The sequence below is a fragment of the Lipotes vexillifer genome, unplaced genomic scaffold (genome assembly GCF_000442215.2).
Source record: "Lipotes vexillifer unplaced genomic scaffold, Lipotes_vexillifer_v1.1 scaffold496, whole genome shotgun sequence".
NCBI lineage: Eukaryota > Metazoa > Chordata > Mammalia > Artiodactyla > Lipotidae > Lipotes > Lipotes vexillifer.
In genome coordinates this window covers 5,726,317-5,744,796 of record NW_006786690.1, presented here as the reverse complement: position 1 = coordinate 5,744,796, position 18,480 = coordinate 5,726,317, and the positions used below count along the sequence as shown (strand labels likewise).

Sequence of the window (18,480 nt, the reverse complement as noted above, 5' to 3'; positions counted from 1 at the left end):
CTTTCCCTCTTCCCTGGGAGAAGAGGGTCTGCAAGGCAGAGACCCCAAAGTGGCTGGGATGGCAGGATGCTGCAGAGAGGCAACAGGCCCCGGGACTGACAGGGGGCAGTCAAAAGAGGGCAGACGGAAAGAGGACACCGATGGCATAGCAGAGTACACCTGACGGGGATGTCTCAGCCTCACAGGGCTCCTGTGACCCGGATCCAGGGTGCTCGGGCACCTCCAGACAGGGTCTGAGGGCCCTGACCTGGCCTCAATGCAGCCATCATTCCCCTGCTGTGACTTTGGGGTCAGATCTTCCTTGCTGGGGTTCCCACTGTTGGACTCTGGGGACAGAGGCAGGCACACTGAGGGGGCGGTACCAACGAGCTGGCCCCTCCCTCTGCCGGACCTCTGTGCCTCTCCTCTCTGCACCAGGGGACCAAGAACCAGGGGAGGAGGCTGAAACGGCATACCCCAAGGACTGAGGCAGCTCTCCATTGGGGGACCTGCTCAGTGGCTGGGGATCCTGCTTCAGCCCAACCCTGCAGCAAGTGAGGAAGCGAGGCGGGTAAATCAGTGGGGCTTGTCCACAGGTTATTTAGAAAAACAGAACATAATAAATATACCAATCCTTTCCTTAAAAAAAAAAAAGTGTTTCAAATGCGTTATTTCCCTGAAGATTTCCAGTGTATTCCACAATGTTTAAAAAATAGTTTCCCCAAAAATACATCTTTAAAGCACTGACACAGTGGTGTTTGTGGTGTTATTTGGCGCTGGATGTGGGCAGGAGGCTGTGTCCCGCTGCCCGTGTCGGCATCGGGCCCAGGCCTGGTGAGCAACCAGCCTGACACCCAAATGCCCATCAGAGTTGACACACGTGTGCCTGGGATGACCGGGTCTTCACAGGGGAGCAAATCTCGGATTAATGTGAGAACCCACATCACAGACTTGGTTCGGGCTGAAAACCCTCCAGCGAGGGAAAGGGGGCCCGAGGTGGCCGGGCGCCGCCCTGGGCGCTGGAAGGAGTGGGCAGCCTTGTTGGCCCCGCCCCGGGGGCGGTCCTCAGCCCCTGCCCTGCTTCCTCCGTCTTGGCTCTTGACGCTCCACCCCTCTCACCACACTTCACACTTGTGACGAGGGTTCATGGGTGAGCCGGGCGGGCAGCGGAAGTGTTCCGAGAACTCCCTGGAGTTGGAGATGGAGCCGATGACCCGGAAGCGGGACGGGCTATGGGGATCGGTGATGAGACCTTCGTGCGAGCTCTCGGGTGTGCGGACGGAGCACCAGACCTTCGGGGGAGAGACATGGGAGAGGCCGGGGTCACCGCGGGGCCCTGGGGCCGCCAGACTGGCCCCATCACCACAGAAGGGAAATAAGGGCCCCGCCTGGTTCTGAGACCCCCCCCGGGGGGCTAGGAGAGCCTGTCAAGTGGGTTAGGAAGAGACAGGGGCTGGTGGGACCCCATCCCAGCTTCCTCTGCTGCAGCCAGAGCAGCTCTCTGTCTGTTCCAGGCATCTTCGTGACATTTCACCTGAACGAAGGATTCTGCCCCCAAACCACTTTGAGTCCAGATCAAACTGTCTAATGGCCTGGTGGCTCCGGGCACCAACAGAAGGCTACATGCTGAATGCCAGCTCAAGGAACAGCCCGGGACGTCTTGAGTTTTCAAGACATTGCTAGAACCCCAGAAGCAGAAGGAACCTTAGCAGTCACCTCGTCCTCTCACCTACCTGATGCAGCAATTTCTCTAACAGCATTCTTGGCCCTTCCTTGAATTTCTCTAATGATGAAGGTCACCTCCTTACAGGGTAAATGCCCTGCGGACGGACCAATGAGCTAGGGCTTCCCAATTTGAGGAAATTTGCCTTTTGATTTTCAGAGCTCCTGGAACTCAAGATGGCAGGTTGTGTCTGAGTTTGGCTTTTCTCTAATGAACTCACCTGTGCAAACCCCAGGAAGAAGAGCTGGTTATTGGTGAGGCCCAGGGTGGGCAACGCCTGCTCAGCCCCATATTTCTTCACCCAGTTCTGGTAGGCCTGGGGGCAGAGAGCAGAGCTCAGGGTCCTCATGACACAGGAGCACGCGGGCTGCGGTGGGCGCTACCATGGGAGATCGGGGAAGGTCTACCCAGTTGGGACAGGGGCTAGCTTCTGGTGGTGGCCTCCGCTCAGCCTAGAGGACCCATCCTCCTTACCTGCACTCATTCTGAGGGGAGCTCATTCAGCACTGTGGCTTTGAATACCATCCACATCTAAATACCGACGGCTCTCAAATGCACCCTTCTAGCTCCAGCCTCTTCTTGGGTATATTCAACTGCCCCAGCTGGAGATCCAAGATGCATGCCAAACTTCACACACACACACACACACACACACACACACACACACACACACACATCACTTGCCCATCACAGTAAGTGACATCACCAACCACCCAGTTACTCAGGCCCAAACCCCAGGACTCTTCCTTGATTCTTCTCTTTCAATCAACCGAACAACGCAAATCCAACCACTTCTCACCTTTCCCATTGCTCTATCCTGTCTCTTGCCTGGACAACCTCACAGCAGCTTTCTAACTAGTCTCTGTGACTCAAACTGGTCCAATTCCAATCCCCTCCCAACTCAGCAATTCGAGTCATCCGCATAAAGCAGGGGTTGGCAAAATTTTCTGTAAAGGGCCGGAGAGTAAATATTTTCAGCTTTGGAAGCCAAACACTCTTTTCTGCAGCATCTCAAGGGTGCCACTGTTGTGTGAAAGCAGACACAGGCACCATGGAGACGAATGGGCATGGCTGTGTCCCCCCCAATTTTTATTTATTTTTATTGATTTATCCAGCTGAGGGCTGGATGTGGCCCAGGGACTGTAGGTCCGTTAACCCTGTCGTACAGCATAACTTAGACCATTTCATTCCTCTACTTAAAACGCCTGCAGTGGCTCTGATTGTTGCCAGAATAAAACCCAAGCTCCTTGCTCAGCCGGCAGAGGCCGGCAGCCTGGTCCAGCCGCTCCTCCGGCCTCTCCCCCGCCCTGGGCCCTGCCCTCCCTCCACGCTGCCCCCCGTCTTCCTTCCTGTCCTTGAGTACGCCAGGCTTGGGTCCATCTCATGGCCTCCGTAATTACGCTTCTTTCCCAGCTTTCCCTGCCTCTTCCTCATCATTTAGGTCTCAATTCAAATGTCACCCCCTCCAGAAGACCTCCCCTGGCCATCCTTCCCCCCATTTTCCTTTATTACTTTGGCCTAGTTTATATTCTTCTTATCAATACCTGAAGTTACCTCATTTATTTGTGTAGGTATGTATTGCCTTCCTCCCCCTCCCCACCCCATTAAAATTGTGAGCTTTAGGACAGCAGGATCCCTGTCTGTTTTGTCACAGAATCTCTGGCGCCGACAACAGTACACGGTGGGTAGAAAGTTCGCGATTCCCTTTCACTGACTAATGGACGTCAGGCAAGTTGCTGAATGTTTCTGGGTTGGTTTCCTCACCCGCAAAACGGGCGTGTGACACCTAATTGTAAAGCTGTCGGGGGCGCTGAGCACAGCGCCTGGCGCACAGTAAGGCCTCAATACCGGGCACCTCGCAGGATTTCTGCTCTCACTACCATGGGGAGCTGGAGGCTCTGCACTGGCCTCTGGTATCTCCCTTCCAACTCAGCTAACATCTCCGAGTGCCACTCCGGACCGGGCCCTGAGCCCAAGTGGTCACATGCTATCTTTCTAACACCCAGCGATGCAGGGACTAGGTAGCCACAGCCATGCATCCTGAGGCTCAAGGAGGCTGAGTGACTTACTCCAGAACCAGGACGTGAGCCGGAAGTGGCTCCAAGACCACTGACCCCTCCCTCCTTTCCCGGGCCCACTGCTGCCTGAGTCAGTGGTGGCTTTCCCTGTAAAGGGAAGAACAGGCAGGTCTTCAGGTGGGTCTAGCCCAAGCCCTTTCTAGTGACCTTCAGTCGGGCTGGACTCAGAGCAGACAGCCTTCTATGTGCCAGTTCCGTGCTAGGTGCTTCACAGACACCCTTTCAATCAGTCCTCACTGCCACCCATTCCACAGATGTGGCAACTGAGGCTCGCAGGGCCGCTTCGCTTGCCCCAGCTTGTCTACAACCACCCTTAACTGAGAAGCAGCTGGACAGTCCCAACCTTGGCCCGGGGTGTGTGAGGAGGGGGCCTCTTACCCGATAGGCCGCCTTGAGGCCCCCATTATCAGCAATGTTCTCCCCGAGGGTGTGCCGGCCATTCACCGGCTCCCCGTTCACGCTGTAGTTGCTGTACTGCTCCACCATGCACTCGGTCTGCTGCTTGAAAGCCTCCACGGATGAGTTCTTCCACCAGGGCCGAAGGTTCCCGTCCTTGTCATACTCCCGTCCTACGGGGTCAGACAGAAGTGTCAGGTCAGGGGTAGAAGAGGCAGAGCCGGGATCCGTGCTGCTGGTTGTGCCTCTCCTCCCAGGGAGAAATGATCCACCCATCTACCACCCAGCACCGGGGAGATGAGGCCGGTCTGGGTGCTAAAGGAGCTGCATGAATCAGCTGCTGGGGTGGGGGTGGGGGGTAGAGGAACCTGATCTCAGCAAAGGACCAGCATGTTCGAAGCTTCGGTGGAGCTGGATTCACTGTCAAGGCTGGTGAAGGGCCTCTGACCCTGAGCCAGGAGGAGGTGAACGCAGCCAGCAGTGCTAGGGTCATGGGACAGGGCCCGGCCTCCAAGGCCTTGCCTCCTCCTTGGCCTTGGAGTCCCCAAGGCAGGAGGCAATGAGGAAGATTCTGGACATTAGCTGGTGAGGTGCTAACTCTTCTGACTGTGGTTGGACCAGAGAAATCTCTGGAGTGGTGGAGAAATGTTCTCTCCCCGCTGACTACCCACCCCTGGCACTGCACACCGTCCTGGAGCAGGGTGCTCCCCTGTGAGTCTGCCCTGTCCTCACAACCACCACACAAGCATCATGCCCATTTTACAGAGCAGAAAACAGAGGCCTGCAGAACTGATGGGGCTTGCCAAGGTCCACACAATTGGCAGGTGGCCGGGCCAGGATATGAACCCAGATCCTTCTGTCTCTAAGGCTAAGACCCTTAGACGTGAAGGGAGCAAAAGCAGATGCAGTGGGGCCAGGAAGCTGGTGGGGGAATCATCTGAAGGGGACTCCAAGGAACTTGTACCTTGATCGTCAAAAGCATGAGTCAGCTCGTGGCCCACGACGACACCGATGCCACCAAAGTTTAAGGCACTGAAGGGGAGGACACAAAGGTGAGAGCGATGCCATGTGGGGAGGGACCACTGCTTTCCCAGCCTGGAGACACGGCAGAGTCCCGCAGGGCTCCAGCCAGGCCCCTGAGCCAGTCAGAGCCTGGTGAGTCTGCTTTGCCCTGCCTGTGCCTGCTGGACGCCAAGCACTGTGCCAGGTGCTCTGTGGCACCGCACGGTCCTCTTTGGTCATCCCAAAGAGTTAGGCCTTGGTAACTAACTCTATAAATGAGCAGACAGAGGCGTGGAATGGTTCAGGCACTTTGCCCAAGGGCCACACAGTCAGCAGAGAGCAGGCCTGGGATTCGGACCCAGGCCTATGTGGATTTCATTTCCGAGACAGAGTCCTCACTCTTCCCAACTTCCCAGCTGAGACTGTTCTAGAATGCTGTTAGAGGGGAATTTCCCTATATGTGGCTCCTACCCCCAAGCTCCCACCGTGCAGGGGCTTCCCAGGTCCCGGAGACCCCGGAGGGAAGCACAGGGAGTAAGGCTGTTGTTTCCATGGCAACATCTCCTGGCCGGTGGGACAAGGAGCTCTCAGCGAGGTGGGTGTGCGCGTGGGGTCAGCTGCGGGCCACAGGGCCGGGCTGGGCTGGGGGATCCACTGATGGGTGGGGGGAGGAGACGGGGCGGGAGCAACAGAAGCATCCTACTTGGGTGAAGAGCGGGTGTAGAACGGTGCCTGCAGGATTCCAGCCGGAAACACGATCTCATTCTTGGTGGGCGAGTAGTAAGCATTCACCATGGGTGGCGTCATGCTCCACCTGCAAGCGAGACACGCGGGCAAGCTCAGAGCCTGCTGGGGGAGCGCAGGTGGGGACGTCCCATCTGGAGAGTGTCAAGACCCCTAAAAGTGTGGATTCCCCTTGACCCCAGGCCCCAGGCCACACAAGCACACAACAGTCCCAGAAACTATTAACTTTAGCCATGTTAGCAAGCGTACAGTGAAATCTTATTTTACGTTTAATTTCATTTCACTGACTATTAAAAATGCTGAGCATCTCAGGACTTCCCTGGTGGTCCAGTGGTTAAGACTCTGCGCTCCCACTGCAGGGGACACGGGTTCAATCCCTGGTCGGGATACTAAGATCCCCCATGCCATGCTACGTGGTCAAAAACAAAATTAAAAAAATGTTGAGCATCTCAGAAAAAAAAAAAGAACAAAATGGACCATTACATACTAAAAAGTCATTACAATCCAGGCTCAAAATGTATTTGTCAGCAGTTTTCAAAGTGTGCTCTGTGGATACCTGGCGGGATGGGAATCCCTCAATTCCCTTTCAGGGGTTCTGTGAGGTCAAACTATTTTCATAATAATGTTAAGATGTTATTCGCCTTTCCCGTCATGTTGACTTTCCACTGATGGTGTAAAAGCAACGCTGGGTAAAACTGCTGGCGTCCTAGATGAGTCAAGCTGGTGGCACCAGCTGTTCAATTGGTCACCATGCTCTTCACCAGAAAAAAAAAGTCATTTTCACTTAAGAACATCCTTGATGACGCAGCATAACTATTAACTTCATTAAATCTAGACCCTTGAGTACAAGTCTCTAAATATTATGTGTGACCAGATGGGAACCACTCATAAGCATTCTGTTTTTTTCATGGAACACCATTTGTACTTGAGAGGATGACTGGTGTTTGACAGACATATCCTTGAAAATGAATAGAGTGAGCTCATCACCTCAAGGAAAACAACCGACACCATTTGTTGCCAATGATAAAAATTCAAGGTTTCCAAAAACCTGAAGTTTCAAGCAAAATTTTGAAAAACTGGTATCGGCCACCACGAACTTGACAGCTGCCCAATATTTAAAGACTTCTCTCTGGAGGTCAGCAGTGATATTACCAAATGTGGATTTTTTTTGATATTCTAAAATGAATACGTTACTGTTTGGAAGATATGTGAAATTCAGTGAAGCATTGTTTTCCAAATGACCAATGCACGGTGTTACAAAATCATACAGGGGTAAAAGATCCATTCAAAGCGCAAGACAGACCGATGGATTTTAGTGTAACAGAGTATGAAAAGTTTATGAATATGGTTTCGGAGGGCGTTGCAATTAACCTTTAAGAAAGTTACACCTGTCGCGTTTTGGAATAGTATCAACGAAGGATGTGCACATGTAACAAAAAGCCTGTTCAAAGGTCCCTCCCTTTTCTAACTACATGTCTGCGTGAGGCTAGAATTTCTTTATTCCTATCTTTTCTTTTTTTTTTCGGCCACACTGCATATGGAACATCCCCAACCAGGAATTGAACCTGTGTCCCCTGTACTGGAAGCGTGGAGTCTTAACCACTGGACCACTGGGGAAGTCCTAGAATTTCTTTATATATTTCAAAACAATATATTGTAACAGACTGAAGGCAGAAGCAGATGTGAGAATCTGGCTGTCTTCTATTAAGCCAAACATTAAGGAAATTTGCAAAAAGTAAAACAATACCTCTCTTCTCAATAAATTTTTTAAAAAATTGATCTTTTTCATAAAATTTTCAGAAAAATCAATATAACTCCCATAGGGCTTCCCTGGTGGTGCAGTGGTTAAGAATCTGTCTGCCAATGCAGGGGACACAGGTTCGAGCCCTGGTCTGGGAAGATCCCACATGCCGCAGAGCAACTAAGCTCGTGCGCCACAACTACTGAGCCTGCACTCTAGAGCCCGCAAGCCACAATTACTGAGCCCATGTGCCACAACAACTGAAGCCCGCGTGCCTAGAGCCCGTGCTCCGCAACAAGAGAAGCCACTGCAATGAGAAGCCTGCACACTGCAACGAAGAGTAGCCCACGTTCGCCACAGCTAGAGAAAGCCCGCGTGCAGCAACGAAGACCCAACACAGCCAAAAATAAATAAATAAAATAAATTTATTAAAAAAAAATATATATATATATATAACTCCCATAAACAAAAAAGCTTTTGGGGGTTCAGTGATTTTAAGAATGTAGAAGGGGCCCTGATGGTAGATAGTAATGAAACACTTGGCTTCCAAATGGTTTTTCTGGTGGGAAGGGCCAGTGGGGAGTGGAGTGAGACAGAAAGGATATTTTCTCCAAGAGCCTCGACAATCACTGTGTCTCCTCCAGTAAGTCTCACAGAGATGTATTAAGGGGTGGGTATATTAATGAGTAGGAGACTAACTTTAGATGGAAAATTTTAAGCTAAAAGACTTCAAATAAATTCACAACACTGGGGCAGTGCCTGTGCCTTATTCTGGAGATCAAAGACCACCTTCTTGTACATTCAGGGAGAGCCCTGGTTGAAGACAATTCAAACCCCTGTTGTCCACAAGAGGGAGCCAGAGGCAAAGAAGTTGCTTTCTCTTTTCTCTAAGATTTACCCTGCAAAATGTTTTAGGCATGGAGGGAGTTTAGTCTGAGAACTAGTACTAGGCTGATGACATCTGAGTTTTCTAGGAGGCTATTAAGCTCCTCCCATCCTATCTACAGATAATGAAGCAAAGGCTCCTAACGCTGAAGTGGTGGAGCTGGGCGGTGATGCCAGGCCCGCTCAACTCCAGGGACGAAGCTCCGTCTGGCAACAGGCTGGGCGCTAAGGGCACACAGACTCGGGCTGATCTCAGCTCCCGGCTTCTGAGCGGGGTAACAGCCGGCCCCGCTCCTCAGAGGGCCCTCGTGACAGTCACATCCCGCACCCTGCTCGTGCTGAAGGACAGCTGGGCCCCCATACCTGCCTGCAGGAGCCCGTGCCCTCCCAGCAAGGCCCGGGGACTCACTGATCTCTGTTGGGTGCTTTCCGGAGCTGGTCGGCAGTGACCCTCCATGAGAAGTTGAAAAACCGCATGGCGTTCTCGAAGTAGAGGTCTGGAACCGCGGTGTACTGGACAGGTGGGAGCAAGCCACAGGGTCAGAGCCCACTTAGGTCCCTGAATGCAAACCGTGTCTTCTAAAACCGAGGAAACTGAGACCCCATGCAGTCAGGGGGCTGGTCCGCAGGGCAGAGACTAGAACGGAGGGCTCAGGGCTGCAGGCTTGGGCTCTTCCCTTGGCCCTCACCCTGCTGGGGCCTGCCCCCCCACCCCCTCCAAGGACACACCAAGAGCTTCACCCAGGGCCGCCCAGCACCCAAAAGTGTCTCAAGGTAGCAGGAAGCCCCTGCAGCCATGCCAGGGCCTTAGGTGGGAAATATGTCCAGTGGGGTCCAGAACTTTCTGCGATGATGGACGTGTTCTACGCCTATGTTGTCAGATACGGTCGACATCAGCCACATGTGGCTTCTGAGCGTTTCAAATGTGGCTAGTGCAACCTTTTAACTTATTTAATTGTAATTCATTTTGATTTTAATTAATTAGCCATCTGTGGCTAGTAGCTACCACGCTGGCCAGCACAGACCTCATAAATCCAGCTGGGATCTGTGAAACATCAGGGGACAGGCATTACCGCACACCTTCCTCACCACAGAGCCCGGCCTTTCAGCTCTTGCCAGGTGCAAGGTTCTCCCTTAGATCTGCTCTAGAACTTTTTGGCTTTACATCAGGGCTCTGGTAAAATGCTAGGTCCTTGGGGTCATGACTCCAATCCTGTGGGGTCTGTCTCCAGGAGCCCCTCGTCTTATATCATGATACCCTGGAGCATCTAAAATTACTCTCAAGGAAAAAGGCTGCAGAATGAGTCCCATATTCTCAGAAGCAGTTTTAATATTCTTTGGTTTTAAATATAACCATGATGAGCGGTGATTACAATTTCTAAAATGCCTGAATTCACAAATTTCAATTATAAGGTATAAAACTTTATCTTTCGGGGCAGAAGCACAATCCGTTTAAGAGAGTGATTTGCCCAAAGGTCTAACCACCAGGGATGTATCAACTACGCTTGTTGCCTAAATTAAGCTTAAACGTGCCTTTGGGATTTATTCTTCCTCTTTCTCATTCGCATTTCAAAGTCCAAATGAGAGGTCCAGGTTTCTCTGGGGAGGCTGGGGAGAAGCCTGGGGATAGGAGGCAACGCGGGGGGCTGGGAAGTGTATGAGGGGTTCCACTCTGTACTCCACCCCCTGATGCTTTAGGGACATCGATTCTCTCTACACCTTCTAGGATCTGTTTTCCCCCGTTATTTCCCACTCATTCAGTAGAGCTGACTGTGCTGTGCTGGCCATTGACTGCTAGCGGCTCTGGGGAGGCGGGGGTCACCGGCTGGCCCAGGAGAGGAAGCAGATAACGGCTCCTTAGTTCGCGGTCCACACCCAAACCCCACACCACATCATCTCCAGATGTCTTGACAGTCATGATGCCTCCAGCGGCCCACCCAGACCCAGCCTCTGCCCTTTCCCAAGTGGGGCCCCCCCCATGGGTATTCAGGAATGTAAGGGGGCAGGGTGGGAGCCACTCACATCACTGAACACTTTGTCCAGCTCCTTGGGGTCCATGATAAAGTTGGGGTAGCCTATCATGTTGTAGATCGCATCCGCCTGGGCAGGAGAGACACAGAGGACAGTGAACGCCCAGCAGTGCTCTGTGGGTGCCGGGCTCAGGGTCTGGGCCAAGGGGAAATGGCCCAGCTCCTCCCATCTCAGAGTTTTCACGTCCCTTCGTCTTGTCTAACTTCCACTTATCCTTGGGGTCTCTACCTAAATGTCATGTCCCAAGGGAAGCCTTCCCTAGTCACCACCCCCTGCTGAGGCACGTCTCATCCATGGTCACACCTCCCTTGCACACTTAGCAGTTTGTTTTCATACAGTCATTAATCCGATCATGTGTTCAAGGCTGTCCCTCCATCGTGCTGGACTTTCCACCTCCTGAAGGCAGGACAGCAACTGTGCTGCGCTCATTGGATAAAACTAGTCCCTTCTTCATCCACCCTCGTCTCTCTGAGGCTGCTGCCCTCTGTGAGGGACCCCTCCCAGCACCCGTCCAGCCTCACCTTTTCCTTGGCTGATTTCCGAGTGTCTTCATCCATCCACTTCAGGGTGCTCAGGCTCTCTTCAAACGCCTTCTTGATCTCCAGGATTATCTCGCTGGCCTGAGGAGACAGCAGCTGAACCAGTCAGGTCTGGGCACTGGACTTGCCTAAAGGCAGTGGGCATCCCAGGGACAAGGATGACGCCAGGCCAGAGACTAAACTCAGATCCTGGCTCGAGGCCTTGTGCTCTAAGGTGCTGGGCTAAGGAGGGGCACCACAGCCATGTTCCCCCAAACTCGTTCCTCTGAACACTAACATCCTGTGAGATGAGACTGGACTTCTGTAAACAGGGCTCCCTGGTCAAATACACTCAGGGCAAGCTTTGGGAACGTTGGAAAAGTCTCTTTGCTGCGGGACTTTTCAGAGCCTTTACTGGGTACCAGGCACTGCAACTCTTTTTAGAGATGCTGGAATATGTAGCTGTTCTCAGATGTACTGGACCACAGAATTCCTTTCTGATGGACTGGGCTTTAAAATCTAGAGAGGTTGAGTTCTGAGGAGCAGTTTCAGAAATGCTCTGCTTGGGCTGGAGATGAATGGCTGCTTTTGAGGGTGATAATGTCGAGAGCAGACCTGGAGACTGAAGACTCTAGGGCAGGGGAAGGTGGAGTCGGGCAGCAGAAAGAGCAGAGGGACTGATGGCATCAGCCACTAACAGGCAGGTCATGGTCAGTCACGTAATAGATTTGAGTCTCAGTTTGCTAATCTCTGACTGCAAATAATATCTATACAGTTAAAGTTAGAAATAAAAGTGGTACCAACGACGCAACAGCTACCATTTATTGAGCCCTTATTCTGTGCCAGGTGCCCTCTTGCATGCACTATGTCATTTAGTCTCCACTGGCACGATGGACACTCCCACTTCCATGTTCACGGAGTGAGATTATCCCAAGTCACCCAGCCAGGAAGAGGTAAAGCCAGGATCTGAGCTGGGGCCTGGCTGTCTCCTGGTGCTCAGCCATGAGGTTCCTCTGTCTGTCACCTCTCGAGGTCAGGGCGCTCTGTCAACATTACCTCTCTGGGTCCTGCCTGCCCCTTGGAGGTGGAGATGGCTGGAATAACCTGGCCGGGCTGCGGTGAGGGTTACATGAGCTACTACAGATAAAGTGCCTGGTACCCGATCATAGTAGCTATTGTGCATAACTCAGATTATTCAAGTCTTTAGAAAACAGGACCTTGCAGTTAAAGCTGGAGCCCTGGCCTGGGGTAGGGAAGTTCCAGAGCAGACCAGAGCGTGGGCTGTCAGGCTCGTGAGGGGCCATCGCAGGAGTGATGTCACAGCCTGTGTGCACAGGGAGACACTTACTATGTTCTTGCTGTCCTCGGCGAAGGTCGCTTTGACGAACATGGGGCCCAGGGCGAAGCCCAGGGTGTTCTCTGTGTCACTCACGCAAAACTTCCAGCGAGGAAGACAGGTCTGGAAAACACAAGTCAGGGGGGGCGTTACTTGGCCCCCATCCTCCTTCCCAGCCCCTGTCTGTCTGGGAGGCAGAGGCACCAGCTAGGCCCGTGCTTCTGTCCAGAACTTGAGGGAGACCTTTTCTGACCCAGTGGAAGTTATTTTAGGCACTGGACCAAGAGGCCACGGGATAGCCCTAATCACCGGCATCTACCACTTCCTGCACAGCACTGCACAGATGCTGATGGCATCCTCCGGAGCCATCAAAATGAACCTGGGAGCCTGATGAGGAAACAGATACTCAGCAAGGGGAAGCCGCTGGTCCAGAGGCCCCCCCAGCCACCGGAACTCTCACGTGCCTGATTCCACACCCCACGCCCCTCCTGGAAGAGGATGAGGATCCTGGCGGCAGAGAGCCTTGGGCAGTTAACTTTCTACCCCCCGGTGAGGCGCTGGCTTCAGCCCCACTTGCTCCCCTGCCCTGGCAGCCTTTGTGGACAGTCCGTATGACCACAAGTGGTGGCCCTGCTCACATAAACCCCTGTGCTGCAGAGGAAGCCCAGTCTTCTTAACCCTGAAAAGCAGGTGGTGAAAACCACCTAGGCTCAGGGTAGCCTGCTTCCTAATAGCCATCAACTGAAAACAACACAAATGCCCATCGACAGGCAGATGGATAAACAAGATGTGGTATTTTTATACAACAGCACACGACTTGGAAACAAAAGGGAAGGAACGACTGATGTACACAACATGGATGAATTTCACAGCCGTTTTGCTGAGCAAAAGAAGCCCGCACAGTTGTGTGGTCCCATCTACGCCCACCTCTGGGGACGCTGGGTTGGGGGGACTGATGGGAATGGCGGGCAAGGGACCCTCCTGTGCAGAGCACGCTGGACAAACGGCTGATGGAAACGTTCTCTGTCTTGATTGGGTTGGTGGTTACAGGAGTGATTTCATTTGTCAAAACTCACTATCCTGTATATTTAATGTATACATTTTATTGTGTGTAAATTACACCTTTTAAAAATTTTTCTTAAAGGCAAGAAGGAAGAAAGGAAGGAAGAAAAAGGCACTCCAGCCTTCTCTAAGTTCGGTACGCGGGCCTCTCACTGTTGTGGCCTCTCCCGTTGCGGAGCACAGGCTCCAGACGTGCAGGCTCAGCGGCCATGGCTCACGGGCCCAGCCGCTCCGCGGCATGTGGGATCCTCCCGGACCGGGGCACGAACCCGTGTCCCCTGCATCAGCAGGCGGACTCTCCACCACTGCGCCACCAGGGAAGCCCCTCTAAGTTCTTTTAAACTCTCCCAGCCATGTGTCCACTTGGCCGCCCCTCTCTTCCCCCCAACCCCACCCACTGCTCTTCCTTAGCTTCAAAGCCTACAGCTGGACACGGGCTGTACCTGGATCTGGCGGAGCCTGACCCCGCAGGAGGTTGGGCCCAGGGGGATTCTAACTCCTGGGCTCTGTGGGGGCTCCAGGCTGGGACGGCTGAATCACGGACTGATTTTTATTGTCTTCTCAGGGGATTCTTCGCATAAACCCGTTCATTCACGCACGCGTTCATTAATTCACACAGCCAGTGTTCTCTGAGCAGTTCTGCTGTGCCCTGACTGTGCTAGGTCTTGCCCTCTGGGCTCAGTTGAAATGCCCAGAACATTCGGGGGAGAGACAGATGCATAAAAAGCATAACAGCATCAGCAATAGTAGTAAATGTTTAGTAAGCATTTACTGGGTGTGGGGCCCTACCCTGCAGAATCCTCCGCTGTTAACCCTACGAGGTAGGTACTCTCTGTGCTCCTTTCTGCAGATGAAGAACACGGTGTGGAGTATGGCAGCCTTTACAGCAGACTTTGTAGGGATTCCCTCATGTAATCTCAGACAATCCTCTGGTAAATAGGGCAGTGATGAATTACCCCTTTTTACAGATGGGAAGACTGAGCTGCCTGATCCAATGAAGTGATTTGCCCAAGGCTGTATGGTTAGAGGAAGCATTGCAAACTCAGAAGTTCTGACCCAAAGCTCTGTGCTATTACCTCCCTACGAGGATGGACACCTGGATGCTCTATAAGGCTTTACAAATTAAAAGTGTTTTCCCAAATGGAGGCCATTCCCAGGGGTCCTGTGATATGAGGTCAGGGATGATCCCAAACAACAGATGAGAAAACGGAGGCTCAGAGAGTCTGGGAGACCACGTGTTCAGGGGACAGAGTCCCTGCCTTGTCGTGTCTGTGACCCAGGCGCTCACCCCGGGCTGGTCCAAGATAGCAGCAGGTGGGGCAGGAAGGAGACTACCCAAGGTCACACGGCAGGGCTGTGCTTTGAGTTGTGTGGGACGCAAGCTGGACGGACCTGGCCTGGACCCAGAAGCAGCCATGGTGGGGAGTGGGGAGGGCCAGAGAATGAGAAACAGATGAGCAGTGTCTTCCCCCCTCAGCCCCGGGGCATCTAGTGAGCCCCAGCTCAGAGCCTCCCACGTCCAGAGTCTCCCAGCTGCCCTTGCTTCTGCCAAGGCCTTCCTGTGTCCCACCAGCTCTCAGCACCTCGTTAGCCAGCGCAGCAGCTGCACATTGAGCCTGGTCCGGGGAACTCTAAGTATACAGTCCAGTAGTGTTATATCTACTGGCTGCACAACCAATCTCCAGAACTTTTCATCTTGCAAATCTGAAACTCTCCGTCCATTCAACAACTCCCCACTCTCCTTTCCCCACCTGCTGCCCCTGGCAACCACCAGGAAGCTCAATTTTAACTTTTGGTTCCTGCAGAGTAGAGGCTGAGTGGTGCAGAGCTCTGGGGTACGGGCTGTGGAATCCGACGTGCTGGGTTTGAGAGCCACTCCACTTACAAGCTGTGTGACTGAACAAGTCCCTTCCCCTCACTGAGCCTCAGTTGCCTCATCTGTAAAATGAGATGATGACAGTTTCCAAGACACAGAACTGTTGTAGGAGCTTGGTGAGATAATGCCTATAAAAAGTAAACATCCAGTGATGATATAGCTTATTTATCATCACTAATAGTGAGTAGCCAAAAGTGCCAAAAGTTGTAGTCATCCAGACCTGGGTGTGAATTTGAGCTTGGCTGCTTCCTTGCTGGGTGACTAAGGAAACCCCTTACCTCACTGAGCTTCTGTCTCCTCATCTGTAACCCAGGGTTGGGGTAAAGTGAAGATGGAGGTGTGTGCTCCCAACACAGAGCCGTCTCTGTAACTACCATCCCGGGTCCTGGTCAGGCCCTTCCCATATAAAGTCTCCTGGGAGACCACGTGTTCAGGGGACAGAGTCCCTGCCTTGCCGCGTCTGTGACCCAGGCACTCACCCAGGGCTGGTCCAAGATAGCAGCAGGTGGGGCAGGAAGGAGGGCAGGGCAAGCTTCGTGGCTGAGCAAGCCCCTCCTGTCAGGAGCAGGGATTGTTCCCAGCCTCCCTCTCCCTCTGTCCCCTTCCTGCCAGAGGTGGGTGTACAAGGGGAGGGAGAGACAGAACTTTCCCCAGGATCAACTCCAGGGCCCACATGCTGCCATTCTCTGCCAGTCCTCATCTGGCTCTGCTCACTCCCCTGGACTCTGGGAGGGGCTGCAGGAGCAGAGTCCACCTGGCGTCAGCTCTGCTCGCCCCCCCGGGGTCTTGCTAGCTGCAGTCCTGGGCGTGGGCAGGGTGTGCCAGGGTAGGGGGGCTTGGCACTCCAGCCTCCACTGCTCTGTGGCTGGGGCACCTCCTAGCTGCCTGCAGGGGTCCCGGCTTGGTGTATCCCCTCAGCACGTGAGGACTGATCGGTTTCTCTCAGCCCCCTCAGCAGACGTGGGGGCCTGGGGCACAGACCCCATCTCAGTGTCTCCGTACTGGGCTCAGAGTCTGGCACATGGTGGCAGGGCATCAGTGAACACGCACTAGCTGGCCATGTGAATGACACAATGACCTCCACTTCCTTGGGGAGGTGCAAGTAGCTGGAGGGCAGGGGTCACAGTGGGGCATTTCAAGCTGGTGAAGGGACTTCCCTGGTGGTCCAGTGGTTAAGACTCCGGGTTCCCAGTGCAGGGGGCCTGGATTTGATCCCTGGTCGGGGAACTAGATCCCACATGTGTGCCGCAACTAAGAAGCCCACATGCCGCAACTAAAAAAAAAGATCCCGCATGCCTCAACTAAGACCCGGCGCAGCCAAATAAAGATAAATAAATACTAAAAGATAAAATAAAATAAAATAAAGCTGGGGGAAACCACCTGGTCGGGGGCTTGGGAGGATAATAGTATCAGTGGACACTCGTGTCGTACTTACCGTGAGTCAGGGGCTGCTCCAAGGGTTTTGCATTTATGGTGAACAAGCAGTATTATTGGGGGGGTCCCTGTGTGAGAGGGGGCTGATGATCATACCCACCTCGCAGGGATGTGACAGTCACATGAGTTACACAAGGAAAGCCTTATCACCATCACCATCGAGAAGGAGTCGGAAGGGAAAGCCCAGAAGCTACCTTTTGCTGTAAATTAGCTAAATCACTGAGAGTCCTCTTTACACTTGAAGACGGTGTCATCACCTCTTCCTGGAAACTTCTGCCCAGCCCTGGCTGGCTTAGATCCCCTCCTGTGTGCCCAGGGACACCATGGCAGATCCCTTCAGTGGCCCTCTTCATCCTCTGCCTGTCATCTACCTTCCTCATGAGTTCTAGGGCCTGGTGCACGGCAGGTGCTCACCTTCTTGGTCCCGTACATGACTTCCATGAACTTCTCGTCGGCGTCCTGAAAGCGCTGATCGAGGAAGGAGCTTGTTTTCCGCACCAGGTTCCAGATCATGTAGTTGTTCAGCATGCTGGGGCAAGAGGATGACAGACAGGCTCAGAAGTGCCCCAGGCTGGACAGACAGCAGCATTCCCCCCACTGGCCTCTAGGGGGCGCTCACGGAGATGCACCCTGGATGCTGTGTGGTACTGAGCTGAAGAAGGGAAGGAGTGGCCATTTCCAATGCTTGGTGAAGACCCAGCCAGAAGGCCAAAGATGGGAAAGGGGGCCTAAGAATCAGAGGGGCAGGAAAGGAAGCTCTGGTCAGCCAGCGCACCAGGTTCCCGATCATGTAGTTGTGCAGCAGGCTGGGGCAAGAGGATGACAGACAGGCTCAGAAGTGCCCCAGGCTGGACAGACAGCAGCATTCCCCCCACTGGCCTCTAGGGGGCGCTCACGGAGATGCACCCTGGATGCTGTGTGGTACTGAGCTGAAGAAGGGAAGGAGTGGCCATTTCCAATGCTTGGTGAAGACCCAGCCAGAAGGCCAAAGATGGGAAAGGGGGCCTAAGAATCAGAGGGGCAGGAAAGGAAGCTCTGGTCAGCCAGGCCAAGTTCTCTATGAATGAGAGCTCTCACTGCCCCCATCCCCAGGGCACAGAGAACCATCTGTGGCTGGTGTCACCTTTGCAAACAAGTCACCTTCACACATAGATATAGTGTTCACTATGGTGAACATCCAGCCTCAAACTGGAACCAACCTGAAAGTCTGACAATTGGGGAACGGTGAGTAAATAATCATATTTATACTTGATGGAATATTATGTAGCCACAAAAAATGAGACCTGCAGAGGGTCTGGGATGACATGGGGAAGGTTCTTATGGTAAAGGTCAAGGGAAAAGCAGACTATACACGTGGTCACAATGATGGCGGAAAAAGGAACCATGTATTAGAAAATCCATCTCTTGCTCTCTCTCTCACATACCTGCTTCTCTCTACAAACACACATACACATCCCATAAGATCAACATGAATGTTTTGGGTAATTTAAATTTTTTTCTGTAGTTAAAAACATTTCTGCAACAAATCTTTACAATTAAAAAATCATAGGACTTCCCCGGTGGTCCAGTGGTTAAGAATCTGCCTTCCGGGCTTCCCTGGTGGTGCAGCTGTTGAGAGTCCGCCTGCTGATGAAGGGGACATGGGTTCATGCCCCGGTCCAGGAGGAGAACACAA

The 18,480-nt window shown here is 53.0% G+C and overlaps 1 protein-coding gene across 2 annotated transcripts in view; it reads right to left on the bottom strand.

The window, feature by feature from the left end:
• Positions 1 to 1,040: 1,040 nt before the first annotated feature.
• ECE1 (endothelin converting enzyme 1) overlaps positions 1,041 to 18,480 on the bottom strand; it is a 54,176-nt gene continuing 36,736 nt past the window's right edge. Inside the window, exons 9-18 of one of the 2 annotated variants that reach the window (XM_007459217.1) lie at positions 17,220 to 17,334; positions 12,446 to 12,556; positions 11,101 to 11,199; positions 10,571 to 10,648; positions 8,958 to 9,061; positions 5,882 to 5,992; positions 5,141 to 5,208; positions 4,159 to 4,349; positions 1,923 to 2,018; positions 1,041 to 1,271 (exon numbers count right to left, since the gene is read on the bottom strand). In XM_007459217.1, the coding sequence (XP_007459279.1) occupies positions 1,095 to 1,271; positions 1,923 to 2,018; positions 4,159 to 4,349; positions 5,141 to 5,208; positions 5,882 to 5,992; positions 8,958 to 9,061; positions 10,571 to 10,648; positions 11,101 to 11,199; positions 12,446 to 12,556; positions 17,220 to 17,334 (1,150 nt within the window). In that variant the 3' untranslated portion in view covers positions 1,041 to 1,094. The remainder of the gene's footprint in view (positions 1,272 to 1,922; positions 2,019 to 4,158; positions 4,350 to 5,140; positions 5,209 to 5,881; positions 5,993 to 8,957; positions 9,062 to 10,570; positions 10,649 to 11,100; positions 11,200 to 12,445; positions 12,557 to 17,219; positions 17,335 to 18,480) is intronic. The other variant, XM_007459218.1, reaches the window with a different exon arrangement.